At 50.6% G+C, this 14711-nt stretch overlaps 1 protein-coding gene across 1 annotated transcript in view; it reads left to right on the top strand.

Moving 5' to 3' along the window:
• Window positions 1-1552: 1552 nt before the first annotated feature.
• LOC136564081 (centrosome-associated protein CEP250-like) overlaps window positions 1553-14711 on the top strand; it is a 70329-nt gene continuing 57170 nt past the window's right edge. The window contains exons 1-11 of the mRNA XM_066561850.1: window positions 1553-1691; window positions 1999-2063; window positions 2173-2322; window positions 2504-2652; window positions 2968-3115; window positions 3344-3531; window positions 3621-3758; window positions 4041-4155; window positions 4308-4442; window positions 4634-4810; window positions 4944-5192. Of these exons, the coding sequence (XP_066417947.1) occupies window positions 1553-1691; window positions 1999-2063; window positions 2173-2322; window positions 2504-2652; window positions 2968-3115; window positions 3344-3531; window positions 3621-3758; window positions 4041-4155; window positions 4308-4442; window positions 4634-4810; window positions 4944-5192 (1653 nt within the window). The remainder of the gene's footprint in view (window positions 1692-1998; window positions 2064-2172; window positions 2323-2503; window positions 2653-2967; window positions 3116-3343; window positions 3532-3620; window positions 3759-4040; window positions 4156-4307; window positions 4443-4633; window positions 4811-4943; window positions 5193-14711) is intronic.

The raw sequence follows: 14711 nt of genomic DNA, 5'->3' as shown, positions 1-14711 counted from the left end.
TCAGGTTGGAACAAGATGATCTTCAGAGACCCACCCAAGCCAAACCATTCAGGGATTCAATCATTTTACAACAAAAAGCACCCAATCTGAAGGGGCCCTGGAACTTCTGTCATGTCACATATTCATTGTGTCACAGCCAGTGTTCCAGGTGCAACTTCCAGCATCTCTTCATGAGCACAACACAACCATTGCCCTTGTAGTCAGCAGAGCCTTCAGTCTGCTTGGAGACCACCTTTCACTCTGGTTGCATCAGACTGTTCTGAGCTGCTCCTTGCTCTTGGCATCAGTCCTGAACTTTTCATGCTGCCTGGATCTCAGCACCAATCCCAGCATGATGTGCACTCCTCTCCCAGTGAAAGTACACTGCCATTCCAGGGAGGGGGTCACCCCCTGACTGCCCAGGCAGGCTGGAGCCCTGCATAGACATACAGGAATAACAGAGATGATGAACACGGTCAATTCTGTATTTAGATATCTAAATTGTTAAGTTCTTCTGTAAATATGTTTATTAGATTCCAGGTGTTCTTTAGGTCCCCTATACTGTAAACACATTTCTAAGGTTGTTGTTTTTATTGATGTCCTTTAGTCTGTTAATATGTTTGCTATGTTACTGTTTTAGACAGATCTTCTAAACTGTAAATATTTTTTATAGATTGCTGTTGTTATAAGAATTCTTATATTGTACATGTTCCATAGTTTTTTGTTGTTTCTGCTTTCTGTAAATACATTGTCCTTGTTTGCCACAGCCCAGGTCTCTTTGCATTTTCTTTGGGCACAAGCAGCATTCGCAGAGTTGTGGTTTCCACTTTCTCTGGGTTCCTGGGGCTGGAGGTCCCTGGGGGTACTGGCATGGACACCTGGGGCTGGGGGTCCCTGTGTACAGGGGGTCCCACTGATGCCACTCCTGCAACTGGGCACTGCTCATGTTCCTGGGCTGCTGCAGAGTGGTGTCCCCAAGAGCAAAGCTGTCACCAGCAGAGAGGGGCCTCTGACAGCAGCGGCACCTACAGCAATGCCACCAAAGCAGGGAGGAAACATTTGGCCACCCTTCCCCTTGGAGCCACGGGGACTTCTGGGCCGAGCCAGCATCAGGCCACAGGGATACAAAATCCACATTCACGCTCTAAAGGTCATCACAGCCTTGAGAATTGCTGGAGCCAGGATCTGGGGAGCAGCTTTTGCAGCTGCAGGGGCCAATGCTAAAGGCTTGGAGGAGCCCCCACACAGCACACTCGTTCCTTGCTGACCCGGAGCTTTCCTGAGGCGTTACTCCTGCAGGTGACCTCGTGGCCAGACCACAGGACTTGGTGACCTCTGGCCTTGCCGAGGCTTCTCTTCTGCAGGTGCCCTTGAGGGCAGACCATGGCATTCACTGAGCATGGTCCTTGACGAGGAGTCTCCTGTCCTTGTTGCTGGAGCCCTTGAGACCAGAGTGCAGGACTTGCTGTCCTGTAGCCTTGCCAAGACTTCACTCTTGCAGGTGCCTTCAAGGCACAACTGCAGCACTTGCTGACTCCAATCTTTTCCCAGACATCTTCTCCTGCAAGTAGCCATGAATCCAGGCAGTGACCTAGAGCAGAGACCTGCGAGCGTGCCCAAGCTGGTCTGGGTGAAGGAGGAGAAAGAAGGCCCTGGAACTGCTCCAGCACAGCAGCCTGAAGAGGTGGAGCAGTTCCAGCTACTGCAGAAGGGTGAGTGGCAGAGGCGGGCCACAGGGCTAGTGCCTGAAGCCAGCTTGGCCCCATCCCATCCCATCCCATCCCATCCCATCCCATCCCATCCCATCCCATCCCATCCCATCCCATCCCGTCCCGTCCCATCCCCTGGGGACATGCCCATGGACAGGACAGAGCAGGGGCTGGGGCAGACACCCCACAGCCGTGCTCCATGCCCTGGGGCATGGCAGGGCTGTCCCTGCCTGGGGAGCGCAGGGCTGGCCTTGTGTTCTCCGGCCTCTCCCGCAGCCCCTCAGCTCAGGCTGCGCTCGCTCTTTGCCAGGTGCAGCCGTGCAGCGTGCAGAAGGGCAGGAACGCACCCGTGGCCTCTTCCGCACAACAGCGCAGGTACCTGCAGCCATCCCCAGCTGCACTGGGCCTGTTGTCACTGTTCAGCCCAGCACCGTGCTCGGAGCACTGCATGCAACATCCCCGGCTTCTTGCCCTTCTGCTACAGATGGTTGGCAAATTCATGAAGAGGATGCAGGAGGAAGAGACCAGCGGCACGGGCACCGTGCTCAGAGCATACCCTCCCATCTTCAAAACCAAGACCAGCGCTGCCCTGCTGTATATGCTTGTGGAGGAGGGTCCTTCCAGTCCAAAGCAAGTAAGCAGCCTGTGGCCTGGTTTCCATCCTCCCAGCAATTGCTTGGCCTCCCAAGCCACGCCTGCTGCTCACAGGAAGCCTTGAGGCCATGGCAGTGGGGTGGCAAGGGAAGTACTTTTCTGGGGCAGCTGGGCACATTACTCCCTCTGGCAGCTTTCCAAGTCTCCCCTGCCTTCTCCAGGTGCCCGCCATGGTCAGGTACATCCAGCAGTGGCTCGCGGCCAATGAGTTTCCTGAGTACAACCTCTACAGGCCCATTCTGGATCTGACAGAGGCACTGCCCGCTGATGTGGTGATGGCTCTCCTGCGTGTGGCCCCATCATGTAACAGGTATGGGGCCCACGTGCCCACAAGGCTCAGGGCTCAGCAGCCCATCACCCTGTACAGCCTGTCCCAGGAGTCTGACACACAGAGAATTCCAGGGCCCTCTGGCTCCTCCCTTTGCCCACCCCGGCATGTCAGCCCCCAGCGTGCTGCCATGCTCTCTCCCTGCTCCTCAGGGGCCAGTGCCCACAGGGCTGGGCTGCCTGTGTGCTGAGGGACAGGGGGCAGAGGCAGGGCTGGCAGCCAGCTCAGCTCCCTGCTGCATCCCAGGCCGCAGTGCTGTGTCCCAAACCCACCTGAGACAGAGCTCTGACCCCACAGAGCTGCTACCACCATGTGGAAGACCATCATGTGCTCGTGCAGGACTGCAGAGCTGGCCATGCTCATACTCCTTGACGTGCTGGCCAACTGGCCAGAGCACAGCACATTCACCTCTGATGGGGACCACACGGCTGTCCTTGCCCTGGCTGTGAGTTTCTGCAACTGGCCTTTGCTCAGCCCAAGCTCACATCTCCATCAGCTCTCCATCCTCCCTCCCCCACAGTGTCTCCCTGCCTCAGGCACTGGGCGGAAACCTGGCCTAGGGGCAGCTTCAGAGCCACCAGGCCCGGTGCTCCCCCCCGCGTCTCTGCTGGCCTCTCCTTGCCACGCTCGGGCTCAGCCACACGGACACCTTGGGATGCTCTGTCCTTTGCAGGCAACTGTGGTGATGTGGAAGATCCTCCAGATGCCCTGTGTCCCACATGTAGTGACTGTGCATTTCCCCTGCCTCTTTATGCACCTGCTCTTCCAAGTGCTCTTCAGCACCTTGGATATGACAGAGGTGGCTGATACTTTCTGGAAGGGATGCCAGCAGCAACACGGCCTTGCCACCAACCCCAACAGGTGCTCCATGCAAGTCCTCGTGTCCCTGCCACGTGCCCAGGGCAGGTGCCAGTGCCCCCAGCGTGACCTGGGCTTTGTTCTGCACACAGCTTTGCAGAGCAGACCCTGAAGGCCCTGCTCTGCCAACTGCACTATGAGGATGTGGCGGTGGCAATGGAAGACCAGCGTGGCTGGGATACGCTGCTCTGTGCTGACACCCACCGCTGTGCTGTGGGCATGCTGGCGAGGTGAGACCCCTTGCTCCCCAACTGCCCCTGGCATTTGTGCCCTGTGCCCGGGGTGCCCCACACAGTGGGGCCCCGTGGTCGTGGGCCACAAGGCCTTGTCACCAAGGGACGGCCAAGGAGACTGCAAAAGGCTGGGAGAGGAGCGTGCCCAAGAGCAGCCACCTGCACAAGGGCCCGGCTCCCCCTTGCAGGGTGCTGGAGAAAGGCCTGACCTGTCACTCAGTCCTGGGAGAGGTTTACCCCTGCCACCTCAGGGTTTTGCTTCCGATTTCCTCCTATCAGAGAAATGCACCACGCATCCGAAGCCTTGTGTTCTGCGATTGCATTCCACCTGCTGGGGCTGCTCAGCAAAGACATGCCATCCCGGTATTTGGCTGCCATGGCGTTCCTTGTGGAGGTGAGCCTGAAGGCCAGCACTGCCTGGCTGAGCTGCCTCCCGGCTCTCTGCCCTCTCGTGGCCGCAGCTGCCTGGGATGGTGCCCGCGCCCTGTGCTGCTGCCTGGGCCCGGCCCTGTGGGGCTCCCCCGTCACCGGCCTTGTGCCTTTCAGATCCTGGACTGCCTGGACTTGAGTGAATGCCGTGACAGCGTCCTGGAGGTCATGTCCAAGAACCTGCAGAGCCAGTGCAGGGAGATGCGTGGCTTGGCCCTCAGAGGCCTCCTCGTGCTCAGCACCAGTCTCTCGGTGAGAAGAGGGCAGCAACTGAAGCCATGCTGCCAGCGTGGGGCTGGGGAAGGCAGTCGCTTGGCCTTGGCTGGCCTTTGGGCGCTGAGGCAGCTGCTCCCAGCTCTCCTGCCTCCCGCTCCAGCTGCCCCAGTGCTTTGGCACAGCCCTTTGGCCTCTGGCCCCTGTGGCAGCTCTGAAGCTGCCCGTAGGCCATAAGAAGGTGGAGCCGGCATGAAAGGCTGGTGGAGCTCCTGCAGGAAAATGACAGCGACATGCTTAGGATGACCATGGTTCTCCTCAGCAGTTTGTTCCTGTGCAATGGCGCCCCCATAGCCAGCCCCCTCGCCCTGCAGCTGGCTGGGGCGCTCCTGCCGCTCTTTGACAATGTAAGGCTCTGCGCCTCCAGCCACGGCCACCGGCTGCTGCCCACAAACTTTGTGCCCCATGCATTTTCAGGCCTGTGCCCAGGTGGGTGTCAAGCAGCCGATGCCGAGGTCTCTTTTCCTTTCTTTCATACAGGATGACAGCCAAGTGCAGTTGTGCTCCATGTTCATCTTCCGGGAGATGCTGAATTTTTTACCGGAAGGGGACAAAAAGGCCATGAAGTCATACATGCACCAGAGCCTGCTCCCACTCTTCTTCCACTGCCATGACAAGAACCAGCGCGTGGCAGAGGTGAGGACTCAGCGGCTCCCGCTGGCCCCTGGCAGGGGGCTCGGCTGCCTCCCGCTCTGGTGCCTCGTGGGCTGCAGCCTCCTCCTGGCCTTGGTACAGGCACCTGTGTGGGTCCCGTGCCCTGGGCTGTGGTGCCATTTTGGGGTCTCTGCTGCTCTCCAGGCCTCCCGGGAAACGCTGCATTGTTCAGCCACATTCCTGCACAGGAAGGATCTCCAACACATGCTGCGGCTGGATCAGACCTGGAGGTTTGGCGAGGGCCTGGTAAGGACGGCCTGCAAGCCCCAGCCTCGGGCTGCAGAAGCCCCCTGGCCGCGCTGCTCAGTGAGTGCGGCTGGCAGCTGCGCCCCTGCCCAGCGCTGCAGCCAGGGCCGCCAGCCTGCACCCCACACGCCGCTGCCTTCCCTGGGCCCCCCGGGCTCTGCTCCAGGCTCCTGTGGCCCCGAGGCGGGCGCCGATGGAGCCCCAGCCCAGTCTGCTGCTCCCTCCAGAGCCTGGCTCCAGGGCTGTGTGGCAAGGAGAGGCCAGTGCTGGCTGCATGGAGCGCCTGGCCAAGGGGCTGAGCCTGCACCCACTGCACCTGTGGAGACCTCTGGGTATGCCAGGTGACTTCCTGAAACTATGCCCTGGAAGAATGTCCTCTAGATTTTAACCCCTCCCATGGGCTTATGTGACATGCTGTCAATCAACCCTAGTGCCACTCCACCTGTTGGTCCATTGACTATTCAACCGCCTGTTAAACATATATGGTCAAGCTTGTAGCAGTTTCTTTGTACCCTCATTGGCCTGTACCCTTGTCTGTTTATCCTTGTGTTTCCCTTTTGGTCACTGTAATCCTTTTCCCGCTCACACTTTCAGGTGATTGCTTGTTGCTGTTGCCTCTGCCCTTTTGTACCAGTATATAATCCTGGCTCCTCTACCTCTCCCTGTCTTTGTCCCTGGACCCTTTCAGAGTGGAGCTATCTGGAGCCCCAAACCTGGACCCATTCTGCAGTGTCCCTAAAAAGCCTCTCCAAGAGGCCATGGCCCTGGGATTTTCACAGTCCTTTCAGTGCTCCTGATCCCCAAAGAAGATTTCCAATTTTCTGTGGACTTTTCGGAGGGGGTGACCGACATTCCTGTAAGTTCCTGAGGAAGCAGAAGACCGGTTCCTTCCTCAGGAGCCTCTAGGAGATTTTTTCCTTTGACCCACCAATGTGGTGAGTGTTGGTTTGGTTGGGGTCAATTTTTCTTTTTTCCTTTTAATATCTTAGGGGGCAGAGTGTGTGAGATGGGTTCCAGTCTTTCCTTCTTATAGCAGGGAGTTTATATACAAGTTAAAAAGACCATGATAGATAACAATGTTAAATTTTCAAAGGCAAATTTAAGGCCTTTTATTTGTTGAGTCTTCAAACATTTTAATGATGCAACACAGAATTCTGTTCTTTCACTTAGTTTGTGGAATATAAATAATGGGGAGGAAATTGTATCTCTTACAATCAGAGGGGAATTTTCAAGTTGGGAAGTTTTACCCTATTTTTCGTTTAATTTACAACACGATTGCAGGCTTGGGGAAAAGTTTGGGAGTTGTTAATAGTCCTACACGCCGGTTACAGCCCCAGTTGTTGTATCCCTCTCCCCATGTACCATCACCCTTGTCCCCTCAGGAGAGGCCAGGAGTTGGAACCCGCCCAAAGGCGCAGGAGTGCCACCAGTGCCACCAGTGCCACCTTCTGCCATCTCCTGCCCTCCTCTGTCCCCTTCTCAGGATGGGCCCGTACAACCCGTCCTGGGTTCTAACCTAAACCTCCTTCCTCTGCCCATTTACCCTTTCTCTCCATCGATTCTTATGTGTCAAAATGGATACCGGCCCGTGAGGGGACCCGCCCTTCTGACTGAATTCCACCAAATCCTGCTGCCCAAAAGGGCACTGATCTCATGAGGGGATCTGCCATTTGGAGCCCTTCTTCACCAACATTTCTCACCTTGTCACATCAAAATAGCGTACATGACCCTCCTCCTGTTCCTGCTCCCACTCTTCCGTTGGGCTCCTCCCTTTCCTATGCGGGCCCTGTCTCCCTTCCCTCCTCCAGCTCCACCCTTAGCAACAATGACACTTCTGGCTCCCATGTCCCTGGGACTGGAAGTAGATATGATGGTGAGTGGAAGGAAGCCATCTTTGTTACTGGCACCCCGTGGCATTGAGCCTTAGCGGTCAACTGCAGGCCCTGCACCCCTCTTATTCAAACACGCCCCTCTACAGAGGAGTCCAGTGATTCCTCAAGCTCTGATACCGAGCCTGTGGATAACTGGACAGAGGTGCGGAAGTTTGCTGCTTGGGATGGAAATTGGGAGATAGCTGGGAAATTAGCCGCACCAGTTATGTTCAAACAGGGAAGGAGCCCAAAATGGGAAGCAATGCCTTACAAGGAATTAAAAGAGCTTTGCAAGGCTTGCAAAGACTATGGATGGAGGTCAAAATTTACTTAATGTGACTTTCTCAGCCCATGCTCTTGTGCCGCATGACATCCAGCACATGATGTCTCTCCTCCTCTTGCCTACTGTACTCCTTTTGTGGGAGTCATTGTGGAAATAACAATTAAAGGTCCAAATGTAACAGTGATTTTGTTCAGCAGCACCCCTCCTCAAACTGTCCATCTGCATCTTGTTCAGATTGTAGAGAACATTATAAATACTGTCCCCACTTTCAAAGCCACCAACAGCTCTATCATCAGCCAGCTTACCAACCAAATCATCAACGGCGTCTGGGAAACTTTCAGCTGAGTGCTGGGTGGGCCTGTGCAACAATAGCAAATGCCAAGCCATTTCACGCCTCTCTCCTGACCACCTTAGAGAGCCAACATGCAGGGAAGTAATTTATGATGACACCTACTATAAAAAGGAATTCAAACTCCAGGAATCCTATCCAAAAGTTCAACCAGGGACCTGAAGCATACTGGTAAGCACATTTGCAATCCATTTCTCTAATGAAATCATTTACCACCTTCCAACTGGTAAATCCGGCCATTTCACAACACCAAGGGACGTTTTAGTTATTGGGGACTCTAGTTTCTGACTTGATTATTTACAAGTGTTTCTAGAGGTTCAAACTGTATGATGGAATGATGAAATTACAGTGACTGTTGCATGCACTAGTCCCCCTTGGTTTTTGCCTCAACATACACCTATTGCTCAGGCTTTTTTATTACCGGATTCTACAGATATTGTCCCTGAAAATCCTACTGCTTTCTGGGCAGAGACTGTGGGCCATGACAGACCCATCACAGAATGTGGCCTATTTAGCAAAGGGGATAAAGTCTTTCTCTTAGGAGTGGTGGACACTGGAGCAGATGCCACCATCATTGCCCGCTCTGTGTGACCAGAAGAATGGGAGCTTGTCCCCACAAATAGTGTCATCTCAGGAACTGGAGGAGCAGCCACTTCTATGAGAAGTAAAAGAACAGTCTTCAGGGAAGGAGCTGACGGCCAAATTGGTATGGTTAGACCGTTTCTAGTGAGGGCAACTGTCACGCTGTGGGGCAGAGACATACTATCACAATGGGGTACCAGGCTAGAAATCTCTTCTCCACCACAGGATTTCTAGCTGGGGACAGTGCAGAGCACACCACTCCTCTGCTCACATGGAAAACAGATGATCCAGTTTGGGTGGTTCAGTGGCCCCTCACTGAAACCAAGCTAAAGGTGCTCAAAACCAGTTACTAAAAAGGCATATTGTTCCATCAAATAGCACTTGGAATACTCCAGTCTTTGTTATCAAAAAACCTGGAAAAAATAAATGGCAGCTCCTACAGAACCTTCGTAAAGTCAATGCCATCATCGAGGACATGGGCCCCCTCCAGCCTGGCCTGCCCTCAGCCTCAGTGTTGCCCCGGGATTGGAAATTAGCCATTATTGACATCAAGGACTGTTTCTTTAATATTCCATTCCATCCCTGACATGTGCTAAGATTTGCTTTTTCAGGACCATCTTGAAATAGACAAGCTCCCCTCAAACATTCCCATTGGTTAGCTCTTCCATAAGGAATGAAGAATTCACCAGCCATTTGCCAAATGCATGTGGCCCACATCCTTTCACCTATTCAAAAAACATTTCCAGATGCAATAATTTTACATTATATGGATGATATCCTAATCTGTGCCGAGACTAACTCCTAACTCTTATGTTGAGCTTGTGCTCAAAAGGACTACTCAAACTACCGAAGAAGCAGGGATTCCTGAGCCAAGGGAAAAATCCAGCGTACCCGCCCATGGACCTACCTGTGACTTCAAATCGGCGAGCAGACCATGGCCCCCCAGCAACTCTCCATCAAGGACGACACAAGAACCCTAAGGGACCTACATCAACTGTGCAGAGCAGAAGTTTGGTTTGTCCACTGCTGGGAATCACAATGGAGGACCTTGCACCGCTCTTTAATATCCTGCGAGGTTGTGAGGACCCATCACGCCAGAGGCCTGGGAATCTATCCAAAAGGTATCTCATGCCCCATCCATGAGGCAGGCTCATTGGGTGGATCCTGCTTTACCATTTCAATTTGTAGTTCTGGGTACGTCACCCAGATTTCATGGATTGACTTTTCAATGGGATCCCACCCTAAAAGATCAACTCTTAATCCCTGATTGGATGTTGAGGTCCCATCAGCCAAACAAAAGTATAACAACAGCACAAGAAGTGATGGCTCAACCCATTATAAGAGCTAGAGCTCATCTCCGGACCCTAGCGGGATGTGACTTTACATGCATCTACATCCCATTGGCTACTTGTCTTGGTTTCGAAAGACAGGTGCCTGCTAAGGAAGGCAGGAGCCTCCCCTGAAATGGAGAATGGAAATCTTCTTCATCTCTCTGAATTGCTATGAATTTTAAATTAAGGGGCTCTCAGGCAAAAAATATGGGAGCAGGAAATGGCAGTTCTTTAATAGAGAAGAAAACATAAAAGGATAATATAAAACAATGCAATACACTAGAACAACACTGACAGAGTCAGAACTCGACACCCTGTTGGTCAGGGTGTTGGTAGCAGTCTAATTGGAAATGTGGCTGCAGACTTCTTGAAGTGTCAGGTGTGGTTCTGTTGGAGCAGGAGATCTTGTAGAAAAGGGTGTATGCTTTTTCTGAAGATCTAGTGGAAAAAGAGGCAGCTGCTGTTCTTCTGGGAAATTTAGTGGAGAAGCTGTGCTGGTGTTTCAGAACTTCTGGATTATATCTGTGTAGCAATGCTTGGCTCCTCCCTCTGGGTGGAGCATCTCACAATGGGATGCTATAGTTTTTATCAGTCATGCAGTGGCATTCAATAGCCTGTTATCAGCAGATGTCTCCTCCCAAGGGAGTAGTGGTTGTCATCACTCAGAGAGAGAGATAAGACAAACTGCCCACTTGACAAAAGACAACTCCCATACAGATAGTAATAGAATACATCTTGCCTTGCAACTTAGAATGCTACTTTAAGTAGTCTGGACACTTTGCTCCAGACCAACGAACACCTCCAGTTGCAATTTAAGCATATCACTACCAGGTGCTGTCAATTTGTTCATTAATACTTCAGAATCCATTGTATTTAGAAGCCCTAGTCCCGTTCCAAATAATCCAGTAAGGTCTTTCTTCTCTCTGGACATATAAAACATACGCTTCTGCAGCCACATAGTCCAGTCCATAAAATCAGTTCTTAAAAATGGAGCACACTCAGGCCAAATGGCAGAGGCATTTACTTGCATTGCCATCTCTACCTGATTTTAATCAGCAATTTTTGAATTCTGGCCTTCTTAACAGTATACGGTCCAGTTTTGGTCATTATGGGAACCATGGGATCTAGGGTGATTTGAGTAGTCATGGTTTCTCTCAGTGTTGGTACTGGTTGAGTAATTTTAACCCTATGCATTTGGGAAGCAGTACAAAACTGAGTTATAATATAATCAATCTTAAAATCCTTGATTGCACAACCTTCTATTTTGAGTCTAAATTTTGCGCAATTGGTTAAGCATTTGTCACAGCATCCAGGGCCAATCTGAATAAGTTTCATGGATTTTTGATGAAATTCATGGAACCCATCCTGGACAAACACATATTCCCATCCCCAAATATTTCTCCTTTCCCACACACTTGTATTTGTAACTTTTAGCATCTGATACAGAGACTTACAGGAGTCAGAGCCATAGGCTTTCACGTGGCACTTATTTATACCAGTCACGTTATATAAAAGTGATACTGCATTAGCTGTGGCTATAATGATAATCACATATGCCCCAACTCTCCAGGCTACACTCCCCTGATTATCCATTATAACTACAAACTTTTATTCTTAAACTATGCTTATCATATTACTCACACCTTATTTATTCTCCCGAGAAAGTTTTCATTTCAGTTTGCTGTCACCCGGTATAACTTTCCAGAGTCCCTCGGGAACCTTCTTCCCTTGGGAATGATGGATCCAGGCACTTTGTTCCTTATACTTGATTGCAGTAAAGATGGCGAGGAGCACTTGGAATAGTCCTTCCCACTGCACTTCCAGAGTCTTCTCTGCAAAAGACTTAACATATACATAATCCCCAGGCTGTACATCATGTACTGGTCCATCTAATTCTCTGCTTCGAGCCCCAGCCACATGTTTCTCAATTTCTCTAAGTTGTTTGTTTAGGGACACCACATATTTGTGTAGGGTTTCTTCCCCTGCTTGAGTGGGTGTTGTCCCTTCTTGAATTCCATATGGCCTTCCATATAGTATTTCAAAGGCACTCAGTTTCTCCTTTACTCTTGCTTTGGTCTGGATTCATAATAATGCTAATGGAATGTCAGAACCCAGGATATTCCTCTGACTCCCCTGAAGGACTCCAGACCCTGGCAGAGGGCTCAGAGACCTTGGCATGAAGTCAAAGACACCCATGCCTTCGATTTTAACCCATGGAAACAATTACCAACTTTGTGCAAAGATGTACAAGCCACAAGAGTTTGAATAGAATGATAGTGAATTTAGCACCAGGTAAAAATGTAGAATTTTGGGGTTTTTAGAATGGGGGTTCAAGAAGCAAGATGGAGGAATCTGGGCGTGTTCTGTCTTTCTCCTTCTTCTTCTTCTTAGCTTCCATCTTCTTCTGTGATGGTGGCACTTTTGCATTGGTTTATTAGAGTAGAGACAAACTGTCTAACATAGGTGACAGGTATTGGAAAATTATTGTAAATAAAGTACACCTAGTTTTTAGTATAAAAAGATAGCACCACCCTGAGGGCAGTCAGTGTGCCTGAACCCGACCCGCTAGACAGACCTCAGCGGGTCAGAGAAAGAGTGTTAGAGATAAGAAAAAATGAACAACCTTGAGAACGAGAGCCAAGGAATCCCTTCTTCTTCTTCGGTCTTGGGGCTGGGAAAAAGAGACATTCTAACACCTCGGGGTCATCTCGACCTCAGAGACCCCATCAATGGAAGAACCTGAGGCCAAGGTAACTGCACCTCTTGTCTCAGTATTATTATTTGCTGCTTTATCAAGTGATTCATTTTTTCCACTTGACCGCTTGACTGAGCATGATATGGAGTATGAAGTTCCCAGTCTATGCCTAAATGGTGGCTAGTTTGCTGCACAATTTTTGAAATACAATGTGGCCCTCTAGCTGAAGACATTGTGGCTGGGACTCCAAAATGTGGTATTATTTCTTGTAACAATGCTTTGGTTACCTCCCGCGCTTTGGCAGTTCTCGTAGGGAAACCTTCTGGCCACCCTAAGAAGGTATCTGTTAACACCAATGGGTATCGGTACCCCCCTTTCCTGGGCACTTCTGAAAAATCAATTTGCCATTGCTGCCCTCAGGTCCATAGCCTTTCCCAATTTGCCCAAGTTTTGGTTCAGGAATATTTCTGGGATTAGTTTGGAGGCAAAGGGTACATTGACGAGTCATCTGAATCAGTGTACTTTGCAAGTTTCTGGCTAGGATTCTGTCTTTCCAGTAATTATACAAGGCATCTATTCCCCAGTGTATTTTCTCATGTTCGTCTTTCGCTAATGACCAAAGCATGGAAGAGGGGATCACGAGCCTTCTTTTCCCTTCATCTGTAACAGCCCATCCCTCTTGATTATAACTTCCATTCTCTTTCTCAATCAGCCTTTTTTCTTTTTTACTCTACCTTGGCTTACCTTCAATAGAATTTTGTCCATCTATGATTAAGGCTGCCTCACGTGTCTCAACAACCTCATCTTTAGCTGCTTCTTTTGCCTCTCTGTTGGCCAGCTCATTTCCTTCCCTGATTCAGAGCTCACTTTTTGGTGTGCCTTGATGGGCATGATGGCTACCTTTTCAGGTAACTGGACTGTCTCTAACAGTTTTATTATCTCTTGTGCATGTTTAATGCTCTTTCCTTGTGAGTTCAAGTCCTCTTTCCTTCCAGATGGCTCCATGCGCATGGACTACCCCAAACGCATACCTCGAGTCTGTGTAAATATTGATTTTCTTTCCTTTTGCCACCTCTAAAGCCCAGGTTAAGGCAATTATTTCAGCCTTCTGTGCCACGGTGTTGGTTGGTAAGGATCCAGACTCTATTACCTCTTGGCTTGTGGTAACTGCATACCCAGCGTGCCTTTTTCCACTGACGACGTAGCTGCTTCCATCAGAAAACCAGGTCTCAGTGTCCTTGAGAGGGGTGTCCATCAGATCTGGGTGACTGGAGTTGGTAGCTTCCATAGCCTCCAGGCAATCATGGATCACTGGTTCTCCCATACTACCACTGAGGAAAGAAGCTGGGTATTATAATGTTAGATCCCACAGTTTCTACATCATCTTGTTCTACCATTATGGCTTGGTATTTCAAGAATCTCTGTGGCGAGACCCAATGTCCCCCGTTTACTTCCAGCATTGCAGACACTGTGTGGGACACTGTTACCATAAATTCCGTCCCCCATAACTAAAACGCAGACACACGCACAGTCACAGTGGGGAGGGGATTTTATTAAGGATCATGCACCCCACTCACTTTGTTTTTCCCCACCTGTTTCAGTCGCCCAAAAAGGGAACCGTGGGTCCAAACTTGCATCATGCTAACAGCACGTCTCAACAAATGCTCTCACAATCGTTCTCACTGTCAGGACACATTAGCAACAACAGAACCACTTTAGACCAGGATTTGCCCTTATGACTGGTAGCCCCAATTGCTACCCAACTGAGCCCTCTACGATGAAACAAATGGCAAAATCCCCTTCTTTCAGCAACAAAAGCCCAAGCTCAGTACAATGGTTCAACAACTCTTTCTGCTGACAACCAGATTTCAACTGCAACTTCAGCCTGCAAGCACACTACAGAGGCACAAGTTGCGCATGGAACATCTCCCACAGCTTACCAAATGGCCTTTCCTGACCACATGTACGCCTTACAGATCACTACTCAAAACTGTTTAAATTTTTAAACATACCATTTTGTCCAGAGTTTTAGTAGTCAGGGGTCCTTGTCTCCTGCTGGATGAACAGGCTGGGCAGCAGAGGCTGCTCTTCCAGGAATATCCCTGGGCTTACCCCGAGGACGTCCATGTCCTGAGCTGCTCTCACAGCCGAGCAGTGTCTCCTCCTGCCTTGGCTCGCCAATTGAATCGTTAAAAGGAAAAATCACAGACAAAGACTCTCTAACTCATCAAAGTTAG

This window comes from Molothrus aeneus, chromosome 17 (genome assembly GCF_037042795.1).
Source record: "Molothrus aeneus isolate 106 chromosome 17, BPBGC_Maene_1.0, whole genome shotgun sequence".
Classification (NCBI taxonomy): Eukaryota; Metazoa; Chordata; class Aves; order Passeriformes; family Icteridae; genus Molothrus; species Molothrus aeneus.
Note: the sequence above shows the minus strand (reverse complement) of the source record. Positions and strands in the feature narration are given on the sequence as shown.